The sequence below is a fragment of the Candida pseudojiufengensis genome, assembly GCF_024610245.1.
Source record: "Candida pseudojiufengensis strain CBS 10847 chromosome Unknown scaffold2, whole genome shotgun sequence".
Lineage (NCBI taxonomy): Eukaryota > Fungi > Ascomycota > Pichiomycetes > Serinales > Debaryomycetaceae > Lodderomyces > Lodderomyces pseudojiufengensis.
The window spans coordinates 335,608-360,525 of NW_026261524.1; the positions used below are offsets into that span (position 1 = coordinate 335,608).

At 28.4% G+C, this 24,918-nt stretch overlaps 11 protein-coding genes across 11 annotated transcripts; 6 read left to right on the plus strand and 5 right to left on the minus strand. All coding sequences in view use genetic code 12, as the record gives it.

Moving 5' to 3' along the window:
- Window positions 1–40: 40 nt before the first annotated feature.
- On the plus strand, window positions 41–1,630 carry KGF55_001046 (uncharacterized protein; the record flags this gene model as incomplete). The annotated part of the gene is made up of 2 exons (XM_051755580.1): window positions 41–739; window positions 1,604–1,630. The coding sequence occupies 2 exons, from the start codon at window positions 41–43 to the stop codon at window positions 1,628–1,630; spliced, it is 726 nt and encodes a 241-aa protein (XP_051616088.1).
- Window positions 1,631–2,566: 936 nt separating this feature from the next.
- On the plus strand, window positions 2,567–4,435 carry KGF55_001047 (uncharacterized protein; the record flags this gene model as incomplete). Its single annotated transcript, XM_051755582.1, has 1 exon — window positions 2,567–4,435. One exon carries the CDS (start codon window positions 2,567–2,569, stop codon window positions 4,433–4,435), a length of 1,869 nt encoding a protein of 622 aa, XP_051616089.1.
- Window positions 4,436–5,754: 1,319 nt separating this feature from the next.
- ATP2 (F1F0 ATP synthase subunit beta) lies at window positions 5,755–7,614 on the minus strand (the record flags this gene model as incomplete). Its single annotated transcript, XM_051755583.1, has 2 exons — window positions 5,755–7,150; window positions 7,505–7,614. The coding sequence occupies 2 exons, from the start codon at window positions 7,612–7,614 to the stop codon at window positions 5,755–5,757; spliced, it is 1,506 nt and encodes a 501-aa protein (XP_051616090.1).
- Window positions 7,615–8,450: 836 nt separating this feature from the next.
- Window positions 8,451–10,706, minus strand: KGF55_001049 (histone demethylase; the record flags this gene model as incomplete). Its single annotated transcript, XM_051755584.1, has 1 exon — window positions 8,451–10,706. One exon carries the CDS (start codon window positions 10,704–10,706, stop codon window positions 8,451–8,453), a length of 2,256 nt encoding a protein of 751 aa, XP_051616091.1.
- A 417-nt stretch (window positions 10,707–11,123) lies between these two features.
- On the plus strand, window positions 11,124–11,945 carry PRO3 (pyrroline-5-carboxylate reductase; the record flags this gene model as incomplete). The annotated part of the gene is made up of 1 exon (XM_051755585.1): window positions 11,124–11,945. One exon carries the CDS (start codon window positions 11,124–11,126, stop codon window positions 11,943–11,945), a length of 822 nt encoding a protein of 273 aa, XP_051616092.1.
- Window positions 11,946–11,987: 42 nt separating this feature from the next.
- On the minus strand, window positions 11,988–13,898 carry EMP70 (Emp70p; the record flags this gene model as incomplete). Its single annotated transcript, XM_051755586.1, has 1 exon — window positions 11,988–13,898. The coding sequence occupies one exon, from the start codon at window positions 13,896–13,898 to the stop codon at window positions 11,988–11,990; it is 1,911 nt and encodes a 636-aa protein (XP_051616093.1).
- A 287-nt stretch (window positions 13,899–14,185) lies between these two features.
- On the minus strand, window positions 14,186–15,421 carry UME7 (DNA-binding transcriptional regulator; the record flags this gene model as incomplete). Its single annotated transcript, XM_051755587.1, has 1 exon — window positions 14,186–15,421. The coding sequence occupies one exon, from the start codon at window positions 15,419–15,421 to the stop codon at window positions 14,186–14,188; it is 1,236 nt and encodes a 411-aa protein (XP_051616094.1).
- A 163-nt stretch (window positions 15,422–15,584) lies between these two features.
- KGF55_001053 (beclin 1) lies at window positions 15,585–17,060 on the minus strand (the record flags this gene model as incomplete). The annotated part of the gene is made up of 1 exon (XM_051755588.1): window positions 15,585–17,060. The coding sequence occupies one exon, from the start codon at window positions 17,058–17,060 to the stop codon at window positions 15,585–15,587; it is 1,476 nt and encodes a 491-aa protein (XP_051616095.1).
- Window positions 17,061–18,022: 962 nt separating this feature from the next.
- On the plus strand, window positions 18,023–19,168 carry SEN2 (tRNA splicing endonuclease subunit; the record flags this gene model as incomplete). Its single annotated transcript, XM_051755589.1, has 1 exon — window positions 18,023–19,168. The coding sequence occupies one exon, from the start codon at window positions 18,023–18,025 to the stop codon at window positions 19,166–19,168; it is 1,146 nt and encodes a 381-aa protein (XP_051616096.1).
- A 513-nt stretch (window positions 19,169–19,681) lies between these two features.
- On the plus strand, window positions 19,682–20,380 carry HFL2 (negative cofactor 2 transcription regulator complex subunit; the record flags this gene model as incomplete). The annotated part of the gene is made up of 1 exon (XM_051755590.1): window positions 19,682–20,380. The coding sequence occupies one exon, from the start codon at window positions 19,682–19,684 to the stop codon at window positions 20,378–20,380; it is 699 nt and encodes a 232-aa protein (XP_051616097.1).
- A 1,367-nt stretch (window positions 20,381–21,747) lies between these two features.
- KGF55_001056 (putative phosphotransferase) lies at window positions 21,748–23,994 on the plus strand (the record flags this gene model as incomplete). The annotated part of the gene is made up of 1 exon (XM_051755591.1): window positions 21,748–23,994. The coding sequence occupies one exon, from the start codon at window positions 21,748–21,750 to the stop codon at window positions 23,992–23,994; it is 2,247 nt and encodes a 748-aa protein (XP_051616098.1).
- Between the last annotated feature and the right edge of the window lie 924 nt (window positions 23,995–24,918).

Below are 24,918 nucleotides of genomic sequence, written 5' to 3' on the forward strand. Positions count from 1 at the left end.
TAAATTTTCTTTTTTTGCAGCCTAATTTTGCATAACAACAATGATTAAAGAGGTAGAATATGAATCAGAAAAGACTACTAAAACAAAATCACTGAATAGGATATTTTGGTTATTACTTGAGATTCTAACTCATGGTTGTTTATTCATAATATGTGATTTATTCATTATGTCATGTACATCAATAAATTCAAATGGACCATATACAATGGAATTAAAAATTGAAGCAAATTCACAAGATTCTAAAAATTGTGTTGATTTAATTCAACAAAGTTTAAAATTTGCAACTTATTTATCAAATGATTTAAATATATATGTTAATGATACAACTAATGATTCAGTTTTACAAAAATTAGATACTTTTTTTTATGAAAATAGATATTTTTTCAATCCTTTGGGTTATTGTAGATTTGATCAATATGGTTCAAAAATTGGTTGTTTCAATGGAGCTGGATTAAATATAATTGTATGTTTATTACAGGATATTGAAATGTTATTGTCAGAATTAACTTCATCACAATTTCAACTTGTTAAAATATATTATAATTTTGTTAATCAAATATGTGGATTTCAAATGTCTAAATCTTTTCCATGTATTTTTAAAACTTATAATAATTTTGGAGTTGCTGTTCAATGGTTGAGTTTAATTGGAACAATTTTACCACTTGTTGCTGGATTGATTTGTTTGATTGATTTAATTTTCACAATTATGATAAAATCAAAGCTACATAAAATATATAAAGTAAGAGTATATTGTATTTGTTTAAGTTGTATATGCATGAACTTAATGTACAGCTCAACTTACATAACTTGGGATTTGATCAGCCAATTAGTAATTCAGTATAAATTAGGGATTTTAAAATTTCAGAAAATTAATTGGATTATAATCAATATTTGTTACTTTATATCTTTTATAATATTGTATATCGTAGGAATCAAATAAAGTAGCACGTAAAAATTGCATCATTCTAAATGTAGAAACCCGATGAGAGTAAAATTTTACCACAAAGGACTTGATAAGTTATGAGAAAGTAGAATCCAAATGGAATAAATCTAAACTGGAATAAAACAGAATGGCCTGAACTTGAAGTTTTGAAGTGTTTGCAGCATTTGTCAATTTCGTCTGATACAAAAAGATCAATGCATTAGGAATATAATTCAAAATAATCTTGTTTAAAAGAAACATGATATTTTTGGTACAGTAATCAAACTTAAGAAGAGAATGATGAAGCTAATTCCGTTATTCATTCTGTTACCTTGTTTTAATGTGAAATAATATAGATTATTTTGTTCGATCAACACTTAACAACAATTGTACATGGATTACTGAAAAACAACTCAAAAGATCATCGAAAGCTAAATTCATTATAAATTTTGATATATCGAAGTTTTGATTCGATGCAATATCTTCTTTGAGTCTCTGGTGAACCGTGATATTTAACTTAGCTATAACCAGTTTTAACGTGCCGTCTTTCTTGACCTAGCACCACTACCTCACCAATCGTACCTAATTTCTGCATATAACCGATTTCTGCTCATATAATTCGACAAAATTTAAACATAAAATTTCTAGAATTCGAATTTTGTGACGTTAACGATGGATTAGAATTTCACTAGAATCCAAGCCATCTAGTAAATTCGACTATAATGAAAGGAAATAAAGTAAAAACCCAGACGCTATATGATTGTTTCGTCCATAATCTAGAGTAATTTATTCATCGAATTCTTCGTTGTGTTCAATTAATTGAGTTCAAGTAATATTATCGATTTAATCATCTTCAAGAGAATATTAACCAAAGTTATCAATTCAACTAACGAAAAGATCCTCATGTAAGAAACCTCTTGCTCAAAGCTTAAGGTTCAAACATTGTTGAATAGGTACTTGGAGTTGAAGCTAATTATTCATGTTTTGAAAAAATCAAATCCAATAGGTTGAAATGGAAGACCGTTTTTTTGATTGATTAAAAATTCCTTCGAATTCATTTATGTAAACTTTATGCTGAGACATTATTACCTACAATCTTTACTGGGATATTATTGCATACGGAAAGGATGTCTCTACAACTAAAAACCCCACTTGAATACATATTCTCAATGTTTGCTTGGAATGAAAGTAACACAAGTTGAAATATGTTTGGAACTATCAAAAAGAGTTCTCGAGGTCAGCTGGAAGATTTGATTTTCTTGAGTCAAAGCCAGTAACGAGTCAAAGTCAAATATGAGTCAAAGCTTTTAAGACGTTTTGATGTAAGCAAACATAAAGAGCTTTAAGTTTCTAATAAACTTTGAATTAAACTATAGCCTACGTCTACAAGGATAATATCAAATATTCCGGTTGATCAAGGTTAAATTGGTCAGTTTTATAGATTATTTGAATTATTGCATGAACCAATACCCCTTATAAAGTTATATGAATTTTAGACGATACAAATTTGAAACGTCAGATGGTAGCTATAACAAAACAGGTCCAAATAATCTTGAACTTTTAAAAGTGGCAACTAAAATTATCTATCAGTTCATCAATCCATTAATTCATTAATTCATCTATCATCAAATTTCAACCTCATTTATGCAAGTCTTCCTCCAACTACCCAAAGAGATACTATACTTAATCGTTAGCCACATTGAGGATGAGTCTATAATCAATAGCTTGATTCTTATTCCAGGTTTACGACATATTGCTTTAAAGCAAAAATATCCAACATTTAAAATAAACAAAAATAATCATTCAATTGAAACATTAACGGGGCTTTTTCAAAAGTATGAGTTTACACCTTCAGTAATAATAGGGAATATAGATCAAATCAATCAATTAATAGATGAACCTGCGTTTAGAGTAGCTAGATATGAATTAGAGATTGCAAAGGGTACCAGATTCAGTGATTTTGTACCAATTCTGGAAAAAGCTAGCGTGATAGGTCTACATTTGGATCAATATTTGAAACCTTTGGTCAATTTTTTGGAAAACAATGAAGTTCAATCATTTTTGGATTATGTTGGAAGTAATGATTTACTATCTTTAACTATATCTCATTTGAATATGTTTAAATTCCAAATTCCAAATTCATTAAAACGATTGACTATTAAGGGAGGTGGAAATTTTGAATTAAATTTTAGTGATTTACAAAACCTCGAGACTTTCAATTGCGAAGATCTCCAACAGATGAATTCATTAGAAAATTTTCAACTTCCAACATCAATTAAAGATTTAGGACTTGCTTTCTGTGATTTTAAAAGATTAGGTAATTTATCTAAGTATAATAAGCTTAAAATACTTCACATATCTGGCTGTCCTGAAATTTATGATATTTTTCAAACCGAATTACCTATTTCATTAAGTATTTTAACTTTTGTTACCAGCTTTCAACCTCATAGAATTGACGAGTTGACAGAAGAAGAACTATTGGATTTTTCGATATTATTCGATGAAGATTCACGGATCTGTTTGAACTGTTTTCCTTCAAAATTGAAAAATTTAAAAATTTGGGACACTATGCTGTATCTAGCAATAGGAGACATTGAACTCTCAAGAACACTAGATTGCTTAGAGTTAAATGGTATTGGAAATATTGAATCGTTCATGTTTTTGACCAGCTTGCAAAATAAAATGTCTGAAGTCATTATTTCAAATTGTCAAATTGTCAGCTCGAACAACTATGTTTCCTTCCCTGAGCTGAAACTGATCAAGTTTACAAAAAATAAAATTAATTCTAATTTTTTCCAATCAAATTTGAAAGGCATGAAATCATTAAAAGTGTTGGATTTTTCAGATAATTTTTGGACAGGTTATGATGATCGTTATTACGAGGAAGGCCTTGATCCGCTTGACATTTTATCTGACACAGGAAGACTTTGTTTTGAAACACCTGAATTACAAAGCTTAATCCTAACGTGCCCAGATTACAATTATTATTGGTTTTCGTATGAAGTGTTATTCAATTGTAAAAATTTGACAAAAATAGAAATGATAAGTCTACATATAGAAGTGTTGTATCTTGATAAATTTCCAACTTCATTGGAAGAAATGGTTATAAGGGATTTAGAATTAGAACGAATTGATGACAATTTATCCAATTTAAATAAATTGAAGATATTAGATTTACAGAATAATCAAATCACTTTTTCAATGTTAGAAGATCAAATATTACCATCAAGTTTAGTCTATATAAATTTATCAAACAATAAAATTGAAAATTTAAGTTGTTTACATTTAGACAATTGTGTACATATGAAAGATTTGATTTTGGAAAAAGTAACTGCAAATGATGAACCAGAGGGTGCTAGTCAATTGTTGCAACTATTATCAATCCCTAATTCTGACATTAAAATCAATGCAGTATTAACAAATTACCATTCAAAAGTGATTTTCAAAATTGTCAATGGTGTTGAGGAAGAATCCATTTTGACATCAATTTATAAGAAAAGAAAAATTTGTTAGTAATTCCTATATTAGTTGAGTTGATCAAAAACTCAACTCTTGACTTATTTCAAAGAAGAGAAGGTATTTAAATTTATATCAATTTTAATAAATATACGTCAAAGCTAGAAAATCTTTTACCTCTCAATCGAGATCATATAGTTAGAAAATCAGGAAGGATGTAAGTTTGGTATTCATTATCTAAGACACAGGTGATTATACCAACTTACCAGAAATTAGTTATCATTCCAAGTGAGTCATGAGTAAACTAAAAGCTAGATAAATTATCTGATGAGTAACAATAAACACAAATTATGCTTAGCAAGTATTGGGTGATGCATATCTAACGTACGAAATGAACTCGATGATAGTGCAGATCAACGTATGAAAATTGAATCATATTAGGTAATACTCTCAATGATGGTTAGTTGTAGATAACTTCAAATGCCTTCTTTGGAAAACCTGACTACAAATGCTAATAATCGTAATTGCATCTTGATGATAAAGAATTTGAATCTTGATCTGTTAATACCCTTAAATCATAGCTATAAACTAATGATTAAAAAAAGATTGACCAGTTTCATCAAACAGCGCTTTAAACAAAAAGGATATTTGTTAGGATGAGATCTCTGTTTAACAGCTTTAGACTTCGGAAATTTGGATTCATAATAAAAGTATATTTGTAAATATACTCCATCTTTTCATTTCAATCACTGTTGTGAACTATATCATCGCAAATGAATTTGAGCCATGTAAAGTATAAAAACGTAAATGAAACTACTTAAATACCCATATCATTTGATACAATGCTTAAAACAAAAATACACTGAAATTTGTCCTTTATTTCCGTCCGACTTAGATTTTTTTAAACCCTAAATAAAGCTAATACTTTTGTGTAATAAAAAACTCGTAAATATTTACGACTTCGTATATATTTCCGGAGATATTGAAACACAAAAACCATAATTATTGAATATAACCTACAATCAATCAAACCCGCTTGATTACATCATAAAAAAATGCCCTTATCCAGGTGGAGCGAATTAAGCAGAATCTGAGACCGTAGTGTGTGACTATCCAGTCAGAGGCGGGAATATGTATAGAGAACTAAGGTAAAAGTATAGCTTTACCAATTAAAGATAGTAATATCTGTTCAAGGATTATAACAAGCTGTTACGTGTGTGGCATTGCCATGAGAAGTCGATTCTTTGGTAAGTATGAAAATAGAAGAGTGTTCTTCAATAGGAGCGAGAGAAAATCGGAAAAAATCAAAAAATAAATCGAAAATTATCAAAAATTATCAAAACTTCTAATTTTTTTTAACCAGATGGGTTTTCAACCTACTTAGCTTCAGCAGCCAACTTCTCTGCCTTCTCTTTCACGTCAGTAAAGCTTCCCGTCATATAATACAGATTTTCAGGGTAAGAATCCCCCTTTCCCTCCAAGATCTCCTTGAAGGATTGGACAGTATCAGCTAATCTTACCAATTTACCTGGAATACCTGTGAAAACTTCAGCAACTGAAAATGGTTGTGATAAAAATCTTTGAATTTTACGAGCTCTTTCAACAGTTAATTTATCTTGTTCTGATAATTCATCCATACCTAAAATAGCAATGATATCTTGTAAAGATTTATAAGCTTGTAATGTTTGTTGAACTTGAGTAGCAACGTCGTAATGTTCTTGGCCAACAACAGCAGCATCTAATAATCTTGATTTTGAATCTAAAGGATCAACAGCTGGGTAAATACCTAATTCTGAAATACTTCTTGATAAGACAGTAGTTGCATCTAAATGGGCGAAGGTAGTAGCTGGAGCTGGATCAGTTAAATCATCAGCTGGGACATAGACAGCTTGAACTGAAGTGACTGAACCCTTTTTGGTAGTGGTAATACGTTCTTGTAAAAGACCCATATCAGTAGCTAAAGTTGGTTGATAACCGACGGCTGATGGAATACGACCTAACAAAGCTGAGACTTCTGAACCAGCTTGAGTGAATCTAAAAATGTTATCAATAAATAATAAGACATCTTGACCTTCTTCATCTCTGAAATATTCAGCAATAGTTAAACCAGTTAAAGCAACTCTAGCTCTAGCTCCTGGTGGTTCATTCATTTGACCGAAAACTAAAGCGACTTTTGAATCACCTTCTAAGTTAATAACACCGGTTTCTTTCATTTCACGATATAAATCATTACCTTCTCTAGTTCTTTCACCAACACCGGTGAAAACTGAAAAACCACCATGGGCTTTAGCAATGTTGTTAATCAATTCTTGGATAAAAACAGTTTTACCGACACCGGCACCACCGAATAAACCAATTTTACCACCTCTAGCATATGGAGCTAATAAATCGACAACTTTAATACCAGTTTCCAAAACTTCAGCAGAAGTTGATTGATCAATGAATGATGGTGGTTCAGCATGAATTGGCATTCTTTTTTTACATTCAACTGGACCTCTTTCATCAATTGGATCACCAGTAACGTTAAGAATTCTACCTAAAGTTCCTCTACCAACTGGAACTGAAATTGGAGCTCCAGTGTCATGGACTGCGGTACCTCTGACTAAACCTTCAGTACCATCCATAGCAATGGCTCTAACTGTATTTTCACCTAAATGTTGAGCAACTTCTAAAACTAAATCATTTTTACCGTTTTTTAATGTTAAAGCATTTAAAATGGCTGGTAAGTTTCCTTCCTCGAATTGAACATCAACAACGGCACCAATAACAGCTCTAAATATAATGAGTTAGTATAAATGTTTCCAGGTTCAGTTTTCATTGGCCAGATTCAAGTCGGCATGATTGGACGAAAATCTTTTGAAGGTTGATGATAATTAATATTTGACAATTGATAAAAACTAAACTCCCAGCTGGGATAGTCCATCAAAAGCTGAGATAAGTATAAACTCTTCCATCTATATATATAAACAGAAGATTAAAAATATCGTTAAACGATTCTTAAGGTTTTTTATTTCCATTCTTTTATGAGTCCATCAGAATCAATGCTGTCTATATTCCTGGCCTCAATTGATATAAAATTAATTGAATCTTTATCAATTACAAATAATTTTTTTGAAATGAACATACCTAACTTTACCATCGGCAGCTTTAGTAGCAGTTGCTAAATTTCTTGCAGTTCTAGCTGATGCTTGAACAGCAGTACGTGAAGTAGCATTAAATAATCTTGGTAAAACCATTGTTATGATATTACTATAACTTTGGTTAACTTAATTATATGTTGTGAATTTTGAACTTAATACTAATAAAGTATTGAAAGATTGATTCGTTGAAATTTTGAAAAAAGAAAATTTGCAATCGCTCAAAAATTCTAGTTATGTGGTAGCACTTGCTCGATGTACTTAAATAACCAATAAAATTTCTACAATCTGTTTAGTAGTGTAACAAATTACCGAGAAGATTTATAAAGAAAAATAAAATTTAATTAGCCGATTTTGCTACCAATTGCCTTTTTCTTAAGAAATTCGTGTTTCAAATTTTCAAGCTATGACATTTTTGTATGGTTAATTCTTTTGTGTGTGTTTTAAAAGTATGATTTAAGCGGTTTAATCAAATATATTCTCAGGTATTAAGTCTTAGCTTTCACATTCGGCTACGGTTATTATTAAAAAAAAAGAATGACAAAGTCATGCTATTAAATAAGTGTATGTATACGACTTGTTCATTAAAGTAGTCAGTGAAGGTGTAGCTATAATATTAGTTGAATTGGAATTTTTTTTTTTAAGTTAAATGAAAAGGTAGTGTATATACGAGAAAAATAAAGATTTTATATTTTAATTGCGACAATAAACGAGACATAAAGTCTACCTATGAATTTATGTCCAATACCACATCAAGGATGCAAGGTGAAAGTATTGCTGTTTTCAAAGGAGACTTTCCAATAATTAAACGGTTATCATATTATTAACTACAATCGTAGTCATCTAATTAGTTTAATGTTTAACTAAGTATTACAGCGTTCACAAACAAGAGAACAATAACGAGATCACGCAAATACATGTATTGAAAGCAAGATCTATACACTTTCTAAAGCTTTTAAGTTTAACTTCGCAAGTTCAATTAAGTTGAATAAATCTTTAGGATAGCTTTGATAAATTAATTTAGAATCATTAGGAATATCTTTTTTATCGGTAATACAATTCAAGCATATCTTTTTTGAATCAGATGGTTGAGGCTTTTTAACCCTTTTCATTCTTTGTGTTGGGTTAATCTTTTGTTGCTCTTCCAACGATAAGATTCTTTTTGATTTTCTTCTTTTAGTAGAATTTGAATCTTCTTCTTCTTCGATGGATCTTTTCTTAGCTTGTAATATTAGTAAATCAAATTCATCCATTTCACATTTAGCTTTGGTGAATTTTGATAATTCAATAGATGAATTGGAATTAGCTATTGATTGTAGTTGTGGTGCCTCTTCTTTTTTAACTATTTCTTGTGGTGATGTTTGTGGTGTCAATAATTGATTGTTGAGTTTTAATTCATCGTTTCCTAATATACCATATTGAAAGCCTAAATGAGTTTTACAATTGTAACATAAACTTTCCTCAGCTTCATATACTTCTCCTTTTTGTTCAGCATCGAATTGACGTTTTTGATAATGCTTTGGTCTAATTTCAACCTTTAGATTTTTATGTTTTAATTTATTTAGTAGACTATTTTGTTCTAGTAGAAACCCTTGTAGTATATCAATACTTCTTTTAACTAGTTCATAATTTTCAAATTTTTCCTTTTGTTGATTAAAAGTTTTCAAAATGTTTTCCACTAATTCATAATAATTGAAAACATTTTCCTTTTTTATAGGTCTATATTCACTAATCGATCTATTTCCAAATTCTAACCAATCGTTCATTGCAAAATTTACAGCTTCATTAAAGTTAAAACCACAATTGAAACCAGCATGATATACTTTTGGATAAGTAATTACAAATTCATTTGGGTTTTGATCAGCATAAACACAAGGAATACCATTTTCTATTAGTTTCATAGGACTCATTAAAGTTACTAATTGATGTAATAAATCAGGTTGTTTTTGAAATAAATCTGGTGCAGATTTTTTCATTAATTTTTCAAAAGAATCTGAAAAAGCTGAAGGAATACCATACCATTTTTTAGTTGCTCCAAAATGACAATAATTTGCAGAAAGTGTATAATGATCTTCCACATGCCAACAGAAAGTTGAAAGTAATGAACCAATATATATCCAAGGCACAGTCATACCTGAAATTGATGTATTAATATAGTTTAATAATGAACCTTTTGCAAATGGTAATTTTGTCAAATTATAAGGATGATTTATATAATATTGAATTTGAGGGTTTGAAGTATCTAAATTTGGAGTATTACTCATTGGAAATCCACTTATTTCACCAGGTTTTAAATTATGAATATCAGCACCATATTTCACCTCTAGATCAGATTTTTCAATATCAACAAATGACCAAAATTTTGATTCGATTTGATCAAGAGATAATTTTTCTCCATTATTATAATTTTTGGCAAATTCTTCATCAAATTCTTGACACATTTGATAAAATTCAGGAATACTATATTTGATTTCAGGATTTTCTTCAAATCCATATTCACCTGTACCGATTAAACATTTATCACAATACCAATTAGTAACAGGTATTTGTTTCAAAGGAGGATTTAAGCATTTCATATGATATGCATTATCACAATTATCACAAAGTAATGTTTCTTCTGGATCATCATTATCACCACAAATTAAACAATTATCTTCTTCATCTGAATCACTTTCAGGAAATTCATAATTATGATTATTATTTAAAAAGTTTGCATAATATTTTATTGCTGAATCATATTCTAGTTCAATTGCTTTTGATTTAGGATCAACTTTAAAGATGTTATTAATATCCCGCCAACTAGTTATGGCTTGATAACCACCTAATTTTTCAACTAAACAATATAAATCATAATAATATATCTTTTGACCATCAACTTTAAAATACAACTTTACTAATCTTCTTCTTCTCATTTTTAAAAATCTATTTAAATTTTCCTTAAAGAAATTTCTTGATCTTGTTGTTATACCTAAATCACTTAAAACTTGTTGTCTAACATGAAATTTGAAGTTCGGAGATATTTGAAATTCAGGTTTCCAAGACAAAGGCGGAACAATTTTAACAATTCCATATATTTTACCAAGTTCCGATATAGGTTTACTTGATAAATAACCTATTGGATCCATAAATTCTTCTTCAGTAGGTTGCAAAACCGGACATGGTGTTAAAAGATTTTTATTGAAATTAGACATCTTCAAATTGGTATCAATCTAATCGGAGCAGCCCAGCGCCTATGAATTTAATAATTAAAATAATAAATTTTGGTGTTAATGAATACTTCCAATATTGAGTGGATTAGGTTACAATTTGTACACCAGATATCTATGAGCTCACTTTTTTTTTTCTAAAATCAAATTTAATTTTGCTCCTTAAATTAGTGAATTATGGACTACTATTGATACAATGACTATTTGAATCTGATTGAACAAATGAGTATTTGGTCAACCTTCCTTAGTGAACTGGTCTATTTGATAATCTCTTTTCCGATGCCCTAGACTAATCTTTAATCCTCAAGCGTGTTAAAATTCATATCAAATTAATTTTGTAACACAGAATTTCCGCACACCAAATTGGGCAAGAATTATTCTACATACAAAAAACACAAGATAATGAAAGATTATACAATTGTAGTTTTAGGAGCTGGGGTTATGGGTACAGCTGTAGTATCAGCTATACTAAAACAAAAATTTGACCCATATCCCAAAAAAATCATTCTTTGTACTTCAAAACCAAATGAAAATCTACAACAACAATACAAAGAAGAGTCAATTGTTTCATATTCATCTGGTAAAGATAATATAAAAGCTGTTAAGCAAGCTGATGTGATAATTTTAGGTGTAAAACCATATATGTATCAACAAGTATATGATCAAGTAAAAGATTCATTAAGTGGTGATCAATTGTTGATTTCGTTACTAGCAGGTACAACGATAAAGGAGTTATCAATATTTACAAAATATGTTGCCAAAGTTATGACAAATACTCCAGCTAAATATGGTTGTGGGACTGCAGCTATATCTTTTTCACCAGATGTATCACAAGATCAACAAGATCTTGTTCAAAAATTAATTGACCCAATTGGATTATCTGTGGTGATACCTGAGAAAAATATGGATATTGCCACATCGTTAATAGGGTCAGGGCCAGCTTTTTGTTTATTAATGATGGAATCAATGATTGATGGAGCTGTTAGAATGGGAATGCCATTTGATATTGCAAAAGTTTCTGCAGCTAAAGTTATGGAAGGTACTGCTAAAATGTTATTAGAATCTGGTGATCATCCAGCTGCTTTGAAAAGTAAAGTTTGTACTCCAGGTGGTACAACTATTGGTGGATTATTAAAAATGGAAGATGGAGCTATAAGAAGTACAATAGCGAGAGGTATTGAAGAAGCTGCTAATATATCTGCATCATTTGCAAAAAAGGATTAAATTGTATATATACTAAAACCTGTAATTAATGTATTTTCAACCCTAATCAATCTTAATTTGTGCGTAGATTGTTCTCACGAATAATAAACTACTAATGAATCCAATACTTGAACAACAAAGGAAAACTAATAATGATATAACAATGGAATAACCAATGTATAAAACAAAGGATGTTAATCCACCTAGTTTTTCACCACCAGTCAAGAAAATTGAATGTATAAACACATAAATAGCACATCCACCACCTATACAAATTGATTTCCATTGCCATTTATAATTTTCTGAACATAAAGTATAATAAATCATCAATATAGTAATTAAACTTGTTGTTAAAGTCATTAATAAAAAACAAAAAAATAAGAATCCAAACATATAAAAAATCTTATTAAACCATAATGATGAATATATGAAATACATCTCTACAGCAATTGATCCAAATGGGAAAATACCACTGATAAACATAATTGGAATTAATTTTAAATACCAAGGTTGTTGTGGAATTTGTCTTGGAATTTGATTTGTTCTTACTGGGATATCTAACAAAGGTCTTTTGGATGCTAAAATGGATCCAACAACAGATAAAGGAATTGATACAACAAACCAAATTCCTATTATAGTGACCATTGTTCCCATAGGTAAAGCTCCTGAAGACTCAACTGATATTAAAAAGAAATTAAGGAAAATGAAAATTCCAAATAATCCACCTGGTACTAAAATAGGTGTCAAAATTAAATTAGTTTTCCAATCTTCACCACCTAAGAATCTGTAAATATATCCAGATACAAATGATGAAATAATAGAACTTAACATATAAACAACAAACATAAAAGTTGATAATGATCCTCTATTCGATGGTGATAATAAACCAAATAATGCAAAAATTATAGTAACAAAAGCCATAAAGAAAATTTGTACACCACTACCAACTAAAATTGATAATAATTGTCTTTGAGGTGGAGATCTAAAAACATCACCATGAATTAATTTCCAACCACTTTCATCAGTTAAATCATCATCTAAATTAACTTCATTATATTTTACAATATCATTTTTCAAAGTTCTTATTAAAATATGAGCAATAACAATTCCTAAAATCAATACAATTAATGAAAAATTAATTAATGAAAACCATTGGATTTTTGGATCATAAACATGTAAATATTGATCCCATCTTGTTGCCCATACTATATCACTTTCTTCAAATCTAACAGAATAAGTGAATAATACTTCTGTATCTTTATCTTTATCTAAATGTAATTGTTTTAATTCTCCTACTGAACAATAAGCATCAGCTGGTGAATTTTCAGGTAATTCTGATCTATCTAATGAAGCAGGAGTTGCAGTTACTCCAACTACTCTAAATTGATTTTCTCCTCTTTTATGATACTCAATTTTTATATCAAAATGATTATATAAAACTGCTGCATGATCTTTATTAACTTCACCAATATGAAAACCAGTACCATAAAATTGGGAATTTGTTCTTTGATCTTCAACAATTCTTGCAACTGGTAATCCATCAACTAACCAATTATGACTATAACTAGCTCTAATATTTCTATTAACAAATACAGCATCAGATTTTGGATAAGTTGAAGTACATAATTGTTTACAATTCACTGGTTCTAACATTTTAATATCAAAAGGTGAATTAAAAATTCTATCACCAAATATAATAGAACCTAATGATTCCAGTTGCTTTTTTGGACCACCTTCAGGTTGACAAAAATGAAATTTTGGATAATAATAATCATAAGAATAAACATATGTTGCAGATTTTATTTTATTTTGATGACTAACATGATGTAATGAAGGAGTTAAATGATTTACTAATAAAGGTATTTGTTCTCCTTGTTTATAATCTGTTGGGGCAACTCCTGGTAAATAAAATGAATTGATTTTAGATATATTAACTAAAAGGATAGTTAATATAAATACGAAATTCAGTAGCATGGACTATTGATTAGATGAAGATGAAGTTGGTTGAAAAAAAAAATTAGAAGTTCAATATTTTATGGTCTTGATATTATAAGATCAAATAATAAAACGGTGAAAAAAAATCTAATATTACATGCAGTTATTGAGTAGTCTAAAGAAAAGACGTGTAAAGTATCAACTGAGTTAAATGATTTACGAGACTATTTATTTATAGTAATACGGACGATAGATAATTAGATAATAAGTAATGGAGCGTTAATCTAATCTCAATACTCCTCTGGAGCTACATTCTATCCAGCCCATTAATGACGATGTTGAGCTTTATATAAATCAGTCATTTGTCTAATCTTTTTAACCATTCGTTTTTGTAAAATTGGATTAATCATATATTCAGGTCTTTCCTCACTTATATCACAATCTAAATCAAATTTCAAACAATCATTACATTTAGGTCTTTCATTTGTACATTTCTTATGACGAACTCTACATGTCCAACAACCTGATTTTTGAGGTGAAAGATATAATTTTTTTAAATCATGATTTGAAGAATTATTATTAAAATTTGGTTGTATTTGATAAGTTTGGGGGCCCCCATTATAAAGTTGACTTAATGGAACATCATCTAAATCATTTAACTCAGGTTTTGAATATGGGACTTTAAAATCAAAATTGAAATCAGTTGATATAGTTTTTAAAAATGATTTTGGAACTTTTAAAACAACAATATGTTCAACAAAATTATTTTTAATTTCGGTTTTAGTTATTAGTTTTTGATGAGGTTGTTGTACATAATAATCCATCAATTTTTGTCTTTCCAAATCCAAGGGTGCTTGAGGTTCTTCTTCGAATTCATCTGGTTCGGGAACATTCAAAGTACCTGTGAAATCATTCATGAAATTTGAATAACTGGCATTTGGTAGCTGAAAATTATCATTTAATTCGTTATCGTTAAGAGGTTGTTGCAACAATAATTGACCATCATATGTTGTAAGATTTGAGCTAAAACAGTATTCAGGATCAAGTTTTTTTCTTTTGAACTGGTTTTTGGATTTGTGGCTTGAATTTAATTTAACTTGATTTGTACTAGCGTTGAAATTGATTGAGTTTACTGAACTTTCTGTGACTGGACTTGTACCATAAATATTCCTAAAAACTTCATTAGCTTTTACCATTTCATCTAAATTTGAATAAACATTCTTGTTGTTTAGCAACTCATGTCTATAAATTGATTTACTTGGTTGTATTTTTGAAGTTATGGGTGAGCTTTCAACAAGTTTATTCTGTAATTCCAAATCCGGATCAATTACATCCTCCATTAATAAATGTGATGGTGGTAAAATTCGAGGAATTGCATCGTTATTCATGACCTGAATTGGGTTTGAATTGATATAATCACGTTTTGGATTATGTGATTTAGATGGCGTGTCATCCATGGTAAATGAACTTGATCTATTATTTTCAAAGGAGTTATTCAACATAACTCTGTTTTTTGCCGGACTCGAATGAGGCTTCAAAACATTGTGAGTGTTTGAGCTCATCTTTCATTTCAAAATTGGATAGGTGAAAAAGGGATAATAAGTGTTGTAAAAAGGATTGATGATTATTATAAATAAATTTGTTTACCAATTGGTACAATTTACACGATATTAATTTTAAGGGGTAATCTTTAAGAGGTAATATAATATTCGTTGTAAAACCTTTTCATTCAGTATGAGCTTCTATAAAAGTTAAAATCCAATTTAAATTAGTTAATAAAATTTTACAACTTTGAGTCCATTCAGAATTTGAAGTAACTCTAATACTTTTGCCACCAATAGTATCTTTAAAAATTTTATAAGGTAATTCAATTTCATTATCTAATTTAATTAATTCTTTTTCAATAATTAAAATAATTTCAAGTAATGTAATTAATGAAATATCTAATTTATTAAAATTAAATAATCTACCTAATGTAAATTCATCAGATGAATATAAATTTAATATAGTTTTTTGTTTTGTTGATGATGATTCACTGGTCAGATTTGTAAACTTTATAATTTGAGATTGTGAACCCATTGGAACTAATTTATAATTTTTTAATTTTAAATTTAATCGCTTGGTAATAAAAGTCAATAATATTACAATTTGTCCTAATGCTGCATTAATTTCTGGCCATACAATTTTATAACCAATTCTATAACCATTTATTGTACCATATTTTTCATCGATTTTAATATTAAACATTGTTTTATAAATATTTGTTTTACGTAATTGATCTAAATGATCAAGATGGATTTGATAAGAAGCTTTTAATTGATTTAATTCTGTTTGTTTATCTGATAAATTTAACTGAAATTCATTTCTAAGTCGTAGTAAATTTGATAATTCATTATTATTTATGTTTTCCAATTCTTTTTCATTTTTTTGTAGTTGTATTTCCAAATTTGACTTTTTAATTTCTAATTCTTTTAATTCTTTTAATTTTGATGATTCTAATTCTTTTAAATTTTGATATTCCAGTATTGAATTTTTTAAATTTTTATCAATTTCTAATTCATTAATTTTTTCATCATTTATATTTAATTTTTGATCTTGAATTTTCAATTTTTTTAGGAAGTTTAGGTATTGATTTTTTTCCTTTTGAGATTGATCAAATTTTAATTTATAATTTTCTATCAATAAATTTGCACAATCTTCACTTAATGGATGTTGAGTTTCTTGTAAATTTGATAAAATTTTGAAAATTTTATTTAATTTTTTAATTCTTGTCGAAATTTTAATTTCATAATCTTGTAATTCATCTATTGATGGATTTGGATCATTTTTAATAGATTCATTTTCATTAACCACCAAATATGAATCAATATCTGAATTTGAATTGGATTTAAACCCTATTAAATCATTATCATCATTATCTTCATTTTCTTCTTCTTCACTATCCTCATCTTCACTTTCAAAATAACTTTTATAAAATATAGGTTTTGAGTTTTTGGGTAATTCATTATATAGTTTCAATTTATCAGTTGTGATATAATCTTTTGGGTCTAAGTCTTGTAATTGTTCATTATCATTTTTAATGAATTCTTCATTTTGAAGTGAATTGGTAATGAGATTCAATTGAGATTGATTTAGTCTAGTTAAGCTTGTATCTAGTTTTAATGGTTTGTCACAATCTCCACAATCGAAATGATGAGACATTGGTTGTAAGTTCTAATTGTAATGAATAACCTATGGTTCTTTTTGTAACTGATAAAGATATTTTAAATCACAATTTTTTTATCTTATCAGACTAACTACACACGTCAAATATTCATAAATATGTACTTCAAGGATTGATTCACTTAGGTAGAATACGTCTATAGGAGGGTCGATAATCTAGAAATTATATAGAACCTGTAAAATGTTGTAGTAATTGCTACAAATCGATGACTGTTTCTAAATTGAGGAAACTTTCAGTTTAAAAACCGTCAACGATTGTTTCAGTTATTACACCATTTTTAAGTTAAGCACTGAACTCTACATCTCGAACTAACGATGAATCAAAGAGTAATTCCGGTGGAGATGGAGTTTGTTTTCACCAGTTGAAGTTACAAGTCCAGACCAATCATTGGTTCGTGAAGTTAATGCATTATCAGATTATGAAAACAAATTGAATTAAAATCAAGCATGAACAAACAAATAAATTTTTAATTAGCTTCTGGAGGTTGTAAAGTTCAATTGTAAATTAAGATGTTCAGACTTTGTATTGAGACTTCATTCAAAACTAGCCATTTTGACCTCACTTTTCGAGTTTGTACGTCTTCGACCTATTTCATCCACAAAAACTTCTGACTAAAATTACACGATCAGTTCAACCATCGCGAGAACTGAGAAATAAATTTTTCCAACATCAAAATTTTCAATTTTTTTACAACCACTTTCTTTTCCAACCAACAGAAGAAGAATCATAAAGACAATGAATTAAACAAAAGAGTATGTTTAACAAGTTTTCAATTATTCATATTATAATTCAATGATGACAACATACCCGTGCTTGAAGATTTTCGAATCAATGTAAGTTCACATGATTTCTCAAAATAGACTACAACGGTATCTGATTTAAATTAATATGCAATTTTGATAAAGATTGAATTAGTTTTTACTGACTTATTCCTAGATAAATGGGGAAACAAAATTCCAGACAATTAAATAAAATTTATCGACAACCTTTACCTATTGATATTTTAAAATTTCGTAATGAGATTACTATTAATCCATTAAGTTGGATTAAATATTTAATTAATTTTTTTAAATTCAAATTTTTCATTAAAGATTCACCAAAATTAAAAGTTGAATTAGATGATGGTATATTTAAAGTAGTTGATCCAAAAGTAATGATTAAATTATGGAGAGAAGGATTTTTTGGTAAAGGTATATTATCAAGATCTGAACCTACTTGGTATGAAAGAACAATAGAAAGATTAAATTTAGTATCTAGTACCAATAGTAAATTAACAATGGAACAAGTTACTAAAATTAGAAGAAATGAAAGAAATGAATTTAAAAAGAAAAGACAAAGATTACAAGAATTAATTTTAAAACAAAGACAAAATATTATTAGTGAAGATGAAATTAATGAAATGAATAAAATTGATGAAGAATTAGTAGAATTTAGAAAGAAAGAAGGATTAGACTTAGATAACATAGTTGACGAAGAAGTAGAACAAACTAGAGAAGAAGATACTGCTATTATTGATCCTACCACCAAATCTTTAATTAAACTTGAATTTTTACAATTACAAACAGTTGAAGCCTTTTTTTTAAAATTTGCATTGAATAGAATTGAGATAAATGATTTATCTGTAAGAGATTTATTCATTAAATGTTGTAAATTATATGATGATGATGATGAAATCAAAACAAATAATAAATTTATTTTAAATTATGTTATTTATCATTATTTTAGATCAAAAGGTTGGTGTGTTAGATCAGGTATTAAATTCGGAGTTGATTTTTTATTATATAAAAGAGGTCCACCATTTTCACATGCTGAATATTGTATACTGATTTTTCAAAATTCAAATTCTTTAGGAAGTAATATATCAGAATTAGATTGGTTTCAAATGAGTACTAAAGCAAGAGTTGTTGGTGGTGTTAAAAAAAATTATATTCATTGTTATATTGAATCACCAAATCAAAATAAATTTAATGAAATTTTAAATAATAATACAATTGATGATGGATTAATGTTGAAACAATTATTTTATGAATACAAGATATCTGAATTAATTTATAGAAGATGGAATCCTAGCAGGACTAGAGATTAAATTAAAAACGTTAAGTTTAATATTTACATTGTTGAACAAGTTCTTTGAATTTGAACTCAAGAACTCAATTTCATGATTTCAAACACCAAGTAAAGAATCCAATTTGGTCCTCTTTTACGCTCTTGTAGAAAGATATGTTATGCTTTAGAGTTATTTCTAAATATCCCTTGAGGTCCTATCATTTAAAACTTAACTCAAAACTATTGATGTATATTCTACTTACATGAACAAAACAAATAATATTTTCTACATAATGTTGTTTTTGTACTTAATAGATCTCATCTCTCTGAAACTCAAAACAATCAAATTAAAAAACACGTAAAAAAAAAAATCAACATCTGAAGCAAGTACTGTATATAAGTGGTGGTAATAAAATTTTATATAAATAGGATGGAATTTTATTTTTAAGATTTTTTTTAATTTTAAAATTTTTGAGAGGTGGAAAAACTAGGACCAATTAGCACGACTTAATTAATATTTTTATACGGGATATTGCTACGACAATAAAACGAAATGTCAAATCTACGTCATTTAATGAATTATGATGATGATTCAAATAGTAATAATAATACCACCACCAATCAATATCAATCAAATCATCAACAAACACATATACAACCTAAATCAAACCATTTAAGTATCAACAATCTAATCAATTCATCAAATACAACTGATTCATATAGTTTATCATCTAATAATAATAATATTTACTCGAAACCGGAGCTACCAAATTACGATCATGATAATAATAATAATACCAAACTAAAGTATAATCAAGAATATCAAAATGATGAGACAACTCAAGAAGAATTAGAACCTCAAGAAGAACAAGATAGATCTTCACAAATTAATGAAAATATAGCATCATCATCAGCATCGCAACAACCAAACACCTCGACAAATTCAAGTGTAAGTCAAGATCAATTATTACAATCATTTGAAAAAATAAAAACTCATTTTCCAGCAGCAAGAATTAAAAAAATAATGCAAAGTGATGAAGAAATTGGAAAAGTTGCACAAGCTACTCCAATTGTAGTTGGTAGAGCATTAGAAATATTTATGGCAAATTTAGTTGAATCTTCAATAATTCAAGCTAAATTACAAGGTGTTAAAAGAATTACTGCTCAACATATAAAATTAGCTGTTGAAAAAAATGAACAATTTGATTTTTTAGTTGAAATTGTTGAGAAATATCCTTCAGTAAATTCATAACCAGAAAAACTATTACAATGAATTAATGAATGAATGTTTGATATTTATATGTTATGTTATTTTTTTGTATATTATTGGGATTTAAAAAGGGGTTATAAATGGGTTGGGTAGTACTTTTAATTCTTTTTAAGTAAATAGTTAATAGCATATTTTTAATAATTGTTTAATGACTGAGAATTAGTTATCTCCCATGTCCTTCATATATCATTCCCTATTTGTGAGGACTCCTTGTCCAGGAACCTTACAATTTGAAAGGTAACTGCACTCATCTTCCAACACGGAATAAATCCAACCAAAGTTCATCCAAGTCATTAGTGGACACTAAATTAGTAGGGTCAACCTAATTGTAGAAACTCCCTTCACAATATTGTACCGAGTGGTAGATCCTTAAAACATAAGGATCCAAATTAATGTCCGAGGCAAACTCTTGATCTGATACAAATTGACATATATCAAAACCATAAGCCTCTGAAAAATAACCTTTCACTTCTTACGACTGTGGGGGTTTTATGACCTTGAGTGAAAATGAATTAACTTGAGACAACCCAAATTGACATTATTGGTTGATTAAAAGGATAATTCTCGTCACACCAGTTGTAATTGAGCTACTTAGTATCGTTCGCGTCTTATTGATGACAGTAGTTGGATCGGTACCGGTAGTTGAAGTTACAGTTGATGTTTGAGTGTTGTTAATTTCATCTGATTTTTCGATAACGTCTTTCTATTTGTTGTTGATTTACTTGTCTCAAGCTATTTCTTATTAGGACATAAAACCACCACACCCATAATAAGATAAATATTGAAAGGGTACTTCATAAACTTATCAATCTCTTTGAAAAAGATATATCAACATGTGTATTAAATCGGTTGTAAATTTTTTTTTACAAATTCTATTATTTCCTGAATTTTTCAAAAGATTCAAATTTTAATCCGCCAGAGCCGCTGTATGGGGTCTGAATGAAGTGCTGTTCTTTTTCAATACAGCAAATGAATCAACTTTAGTTTTCATATTATCATCTCAACTAATCAGAGAGCTAAATGATGGTCCAACTACCATTTAATGATTGTAAATTGCTTTTCATGAATTACCTATGATATCATAACACTTTCTCTCTTTAATATGATTTTTTTTCAAATCTTTAGATTTATCGGAGATTTGAACTTTTATTGTATTACTCCATATTTTAATAGTTATGTTAATAAACTTTATATTAATATTGCTATTATTATTAAAATTTTATTAAAGTTAACGTTAATACACTTCTATCCTATCATTTTCAATTCATAATTAAAACATTTCTCATCAATCGTTTACTCTTTTTACTTAACTTATTCAAAACTCAATTGATATAGAAATTAGAGATAAAATGGTACAATCAAAATCAAATACTTCATTAGCAAATAGAAGGCAATCATCATTTTTCCATCAATTACCACAAGCAGAACCAGATATTTATTATATTGGAGTTGATGTTGGTACAGGATCAGCAAGAGCTTGTTTAATTGATACAAATGGTATAATATTAGGATTAGCTGAAAAACCAATAACAAGACATGAATTAAAACCAAATTATATAACTCAAAATTCAACTGAAATTTGGAATAATATATGTTATTGTGTTAGACAATGTTTAAGAGATTCAGGAGTTGATGCAGCAGATGTATTTGGTATTGGGTTTGATGCTACTTGTTCATTAGTTGCAATAAGTGAATCTACAGATAAACCAGTATCAGTTGGACCAGATTTTAAAGATAATGAAGAAAATATTATTTTATGGATGGATCATAGAGCTGTTGATGAAACTAATGAAATTAATTCAACAGGAGATAAATGTTTAAAATATGTTGGAGGACAAATGTCAATTGAAATGGAATTACCAAAAATGAAATGGTTAAAACATCATAAACCTGGAGGAATTGAAGATTGTAAATTTTATGATTTAGCTGATTTTTTAGCTCATAAAGCTACTGGAACAGAAACAAGATCTTATTGTTCAGTTGTTTGTAAACAAGGATTTGTTCCAATTGGAGTTGAAGGTAGTGAAACTGGTTGGTCAAAAGATTTTTTATTATCTATTGATATGCCTGAATTAGTTGATGATGATTTTAGAAGATTAGGTGGTATACCAGGTAAAAATGGAAAATATTTAACTGCTGGTGATATGGTTGGTAAATTAACTTCAAAATCTGCTGAAGAATTAGGATTAACTACTGAATGTATTGTTGGTTCTCCAGTTATTGATGCTTATGCAGGTTGGGTAGGTACAGTTGCTGCAAAATGTGATGTTCCTGCATTATCTGAAGAAAAACATGATGGTACTATTGGAGATGCTTGTGGTAGATTAGCTGCTGTTGCAGGAACTTCTACTTGTCATTTAGCAATGACAAGAGATCCATGTTTTGTTAAAGGTGTTTGGGGTCCCTACAAGAATGTTATGGCTGAAGGTTATTGGTTAGCTGAAGGTGGTCAATCAATAACTGGTCAATTATTAGCTCATGTATTATCAATTCATCCAGCAAATCAAGAATTATTAAAAGCAGCAGATCATTCAAATATTTCAAAATTTGATTATTTAAATTCTTTATTAGAACAAATGGTTAAAGATAAAAATGAAAGATCAGTTGTTTCATTAGCAAAACATATGTTTTTTTATGGTGATTTTCATGGTAATAGATCACCAATTGCTGATCCAAATATGAAAGCAAATATCATTGGTCAATCATTAGATAATTCTTTACAAGATTTAGCCCTTAATTATTTTGGAGCTTGTGAATTTATTGCTCAACAAACAAGACAAATTATTGAACATATGGAAGATGGTGGTCATAAAATTGATTGTATATTTATGAGTGGTGGACAATGTAGAAATGGTTTATTAATGAGATTATTAGCTGATTGTACTGGTTTACCAATAGTTATTCCAAGATATATTGATGCAGCAGTTGTATTTGGTTCAGCTTTATTAGGTGCAGTAGCAGCAGATGAACTAGTTATTGAACATTGTAAAGATAGACAATCATCAAAAAGATTAAGAAATAGTAAAAAATCTCAAACAAGTTTAAGTGGAGCTCATTCTCCTTATACTGCACCATCTGCAACTTCATATACTAATTTAGCTGGATTTTCTTATGGTCATGGAGCTGGTCAAGTTGGAGTTCCAGCAATGACACCTGTTGGAGAAGAAAATGTAGATTATTTTAATCAACCAACAATTGATTCTTCCAAAAAACCAGCACCAGTAATTGGTGAAGGAGAAGAAGCTTCATCAGATGAAGAAGAATCAAGATTATCATTTGGTTCAAAACAAGAAACTCAAAAGGGACTTTCTCAACAATTAAATAAATTAGGATTAAAACCATTAACTAAATCAACATCAACTAATCAAAATCCAAATAATGCAGGAGAATTATTATGGAAAATTATGCAAAAAATGACAGGACCAGGAAAAGTTATAAATCCTGGTTCAAAAGATGATCCAGATAGAAAATTATTAAATGGTAAATATAAGGTATTTTTAGAACAATGTTATAGTCAAAGAAAATATAGAGATTTAGTTGATTCAATTGAAAAAGAAAATTTAAAAAATTATGGTGATAAATTCAAACCACAATAAGTATGATTTATAGAGATAAGTATATATTAAAATAAAATTGAGATTAAAGTAATACAAAGTTGAGTTATAAAATATATCAATTACTCTGATTGGCAACTTATGATGAACTATCCACATTAAATTTGATTAAAATTAGACTCTTGGCATCTCAAGCCATTGTCAACTCAAATATCTAATAGTCACAAGATAAGTAGTTTGAGAGAAATTCTTATCAAATCAAATGATAAGTGGAAATGTAGAGATCAATTTGTTTAGTTTTGAAACAAAATTTAAAGTTTTTAAATTCTGAGTTACGGATTTATGCGATTACAGGGTCGATTGATTATATGTATAGAATCTGAAGCGTTCGGGGTAATAAATGATCCTGTTTCAGGCGAATAAATTTTTCCTTTAACTAACCATAAGCTCTTAACCTTAGCTATTATAATAAAAATTTAGACTTTATTGCAAATTATTAATTTTTTTTGCGAAATCATGAGATGACAAGAAAAACAGGGCGGAGATCTACGATGCTTGTCAATAATTACGCAGTATTAATTTTTATACAAATCATTGCTTCCACTAACAATCGACCGATAAAAGAGAATTTTTTAAAGTTTTTATATTTTTTTCACCTTCTTTTGCACAAATATTTTTCAACTGTGGTTTATATTAATATTGACGTAATAAGCAAGATTAATTAATTAATTTAATCATCAATAATTTTTCTTATAAGAATGTAAACCGTCGTTTGAAGCGTACTAGTATTGAAACAAACAAAAAGTTTCATAAAGTTAAATCTAAAAACTTAAGATCTGTACAGATCTAACTTAGTTAATCGTATACAAACATTAGTTAATCAATTGTAATTTTTCATTCCTGTAAAGCCCTTTTTCCTTGCTTATTTTGTTCTTCTTAGTTGATTATTAATAAATTAGAATGTTT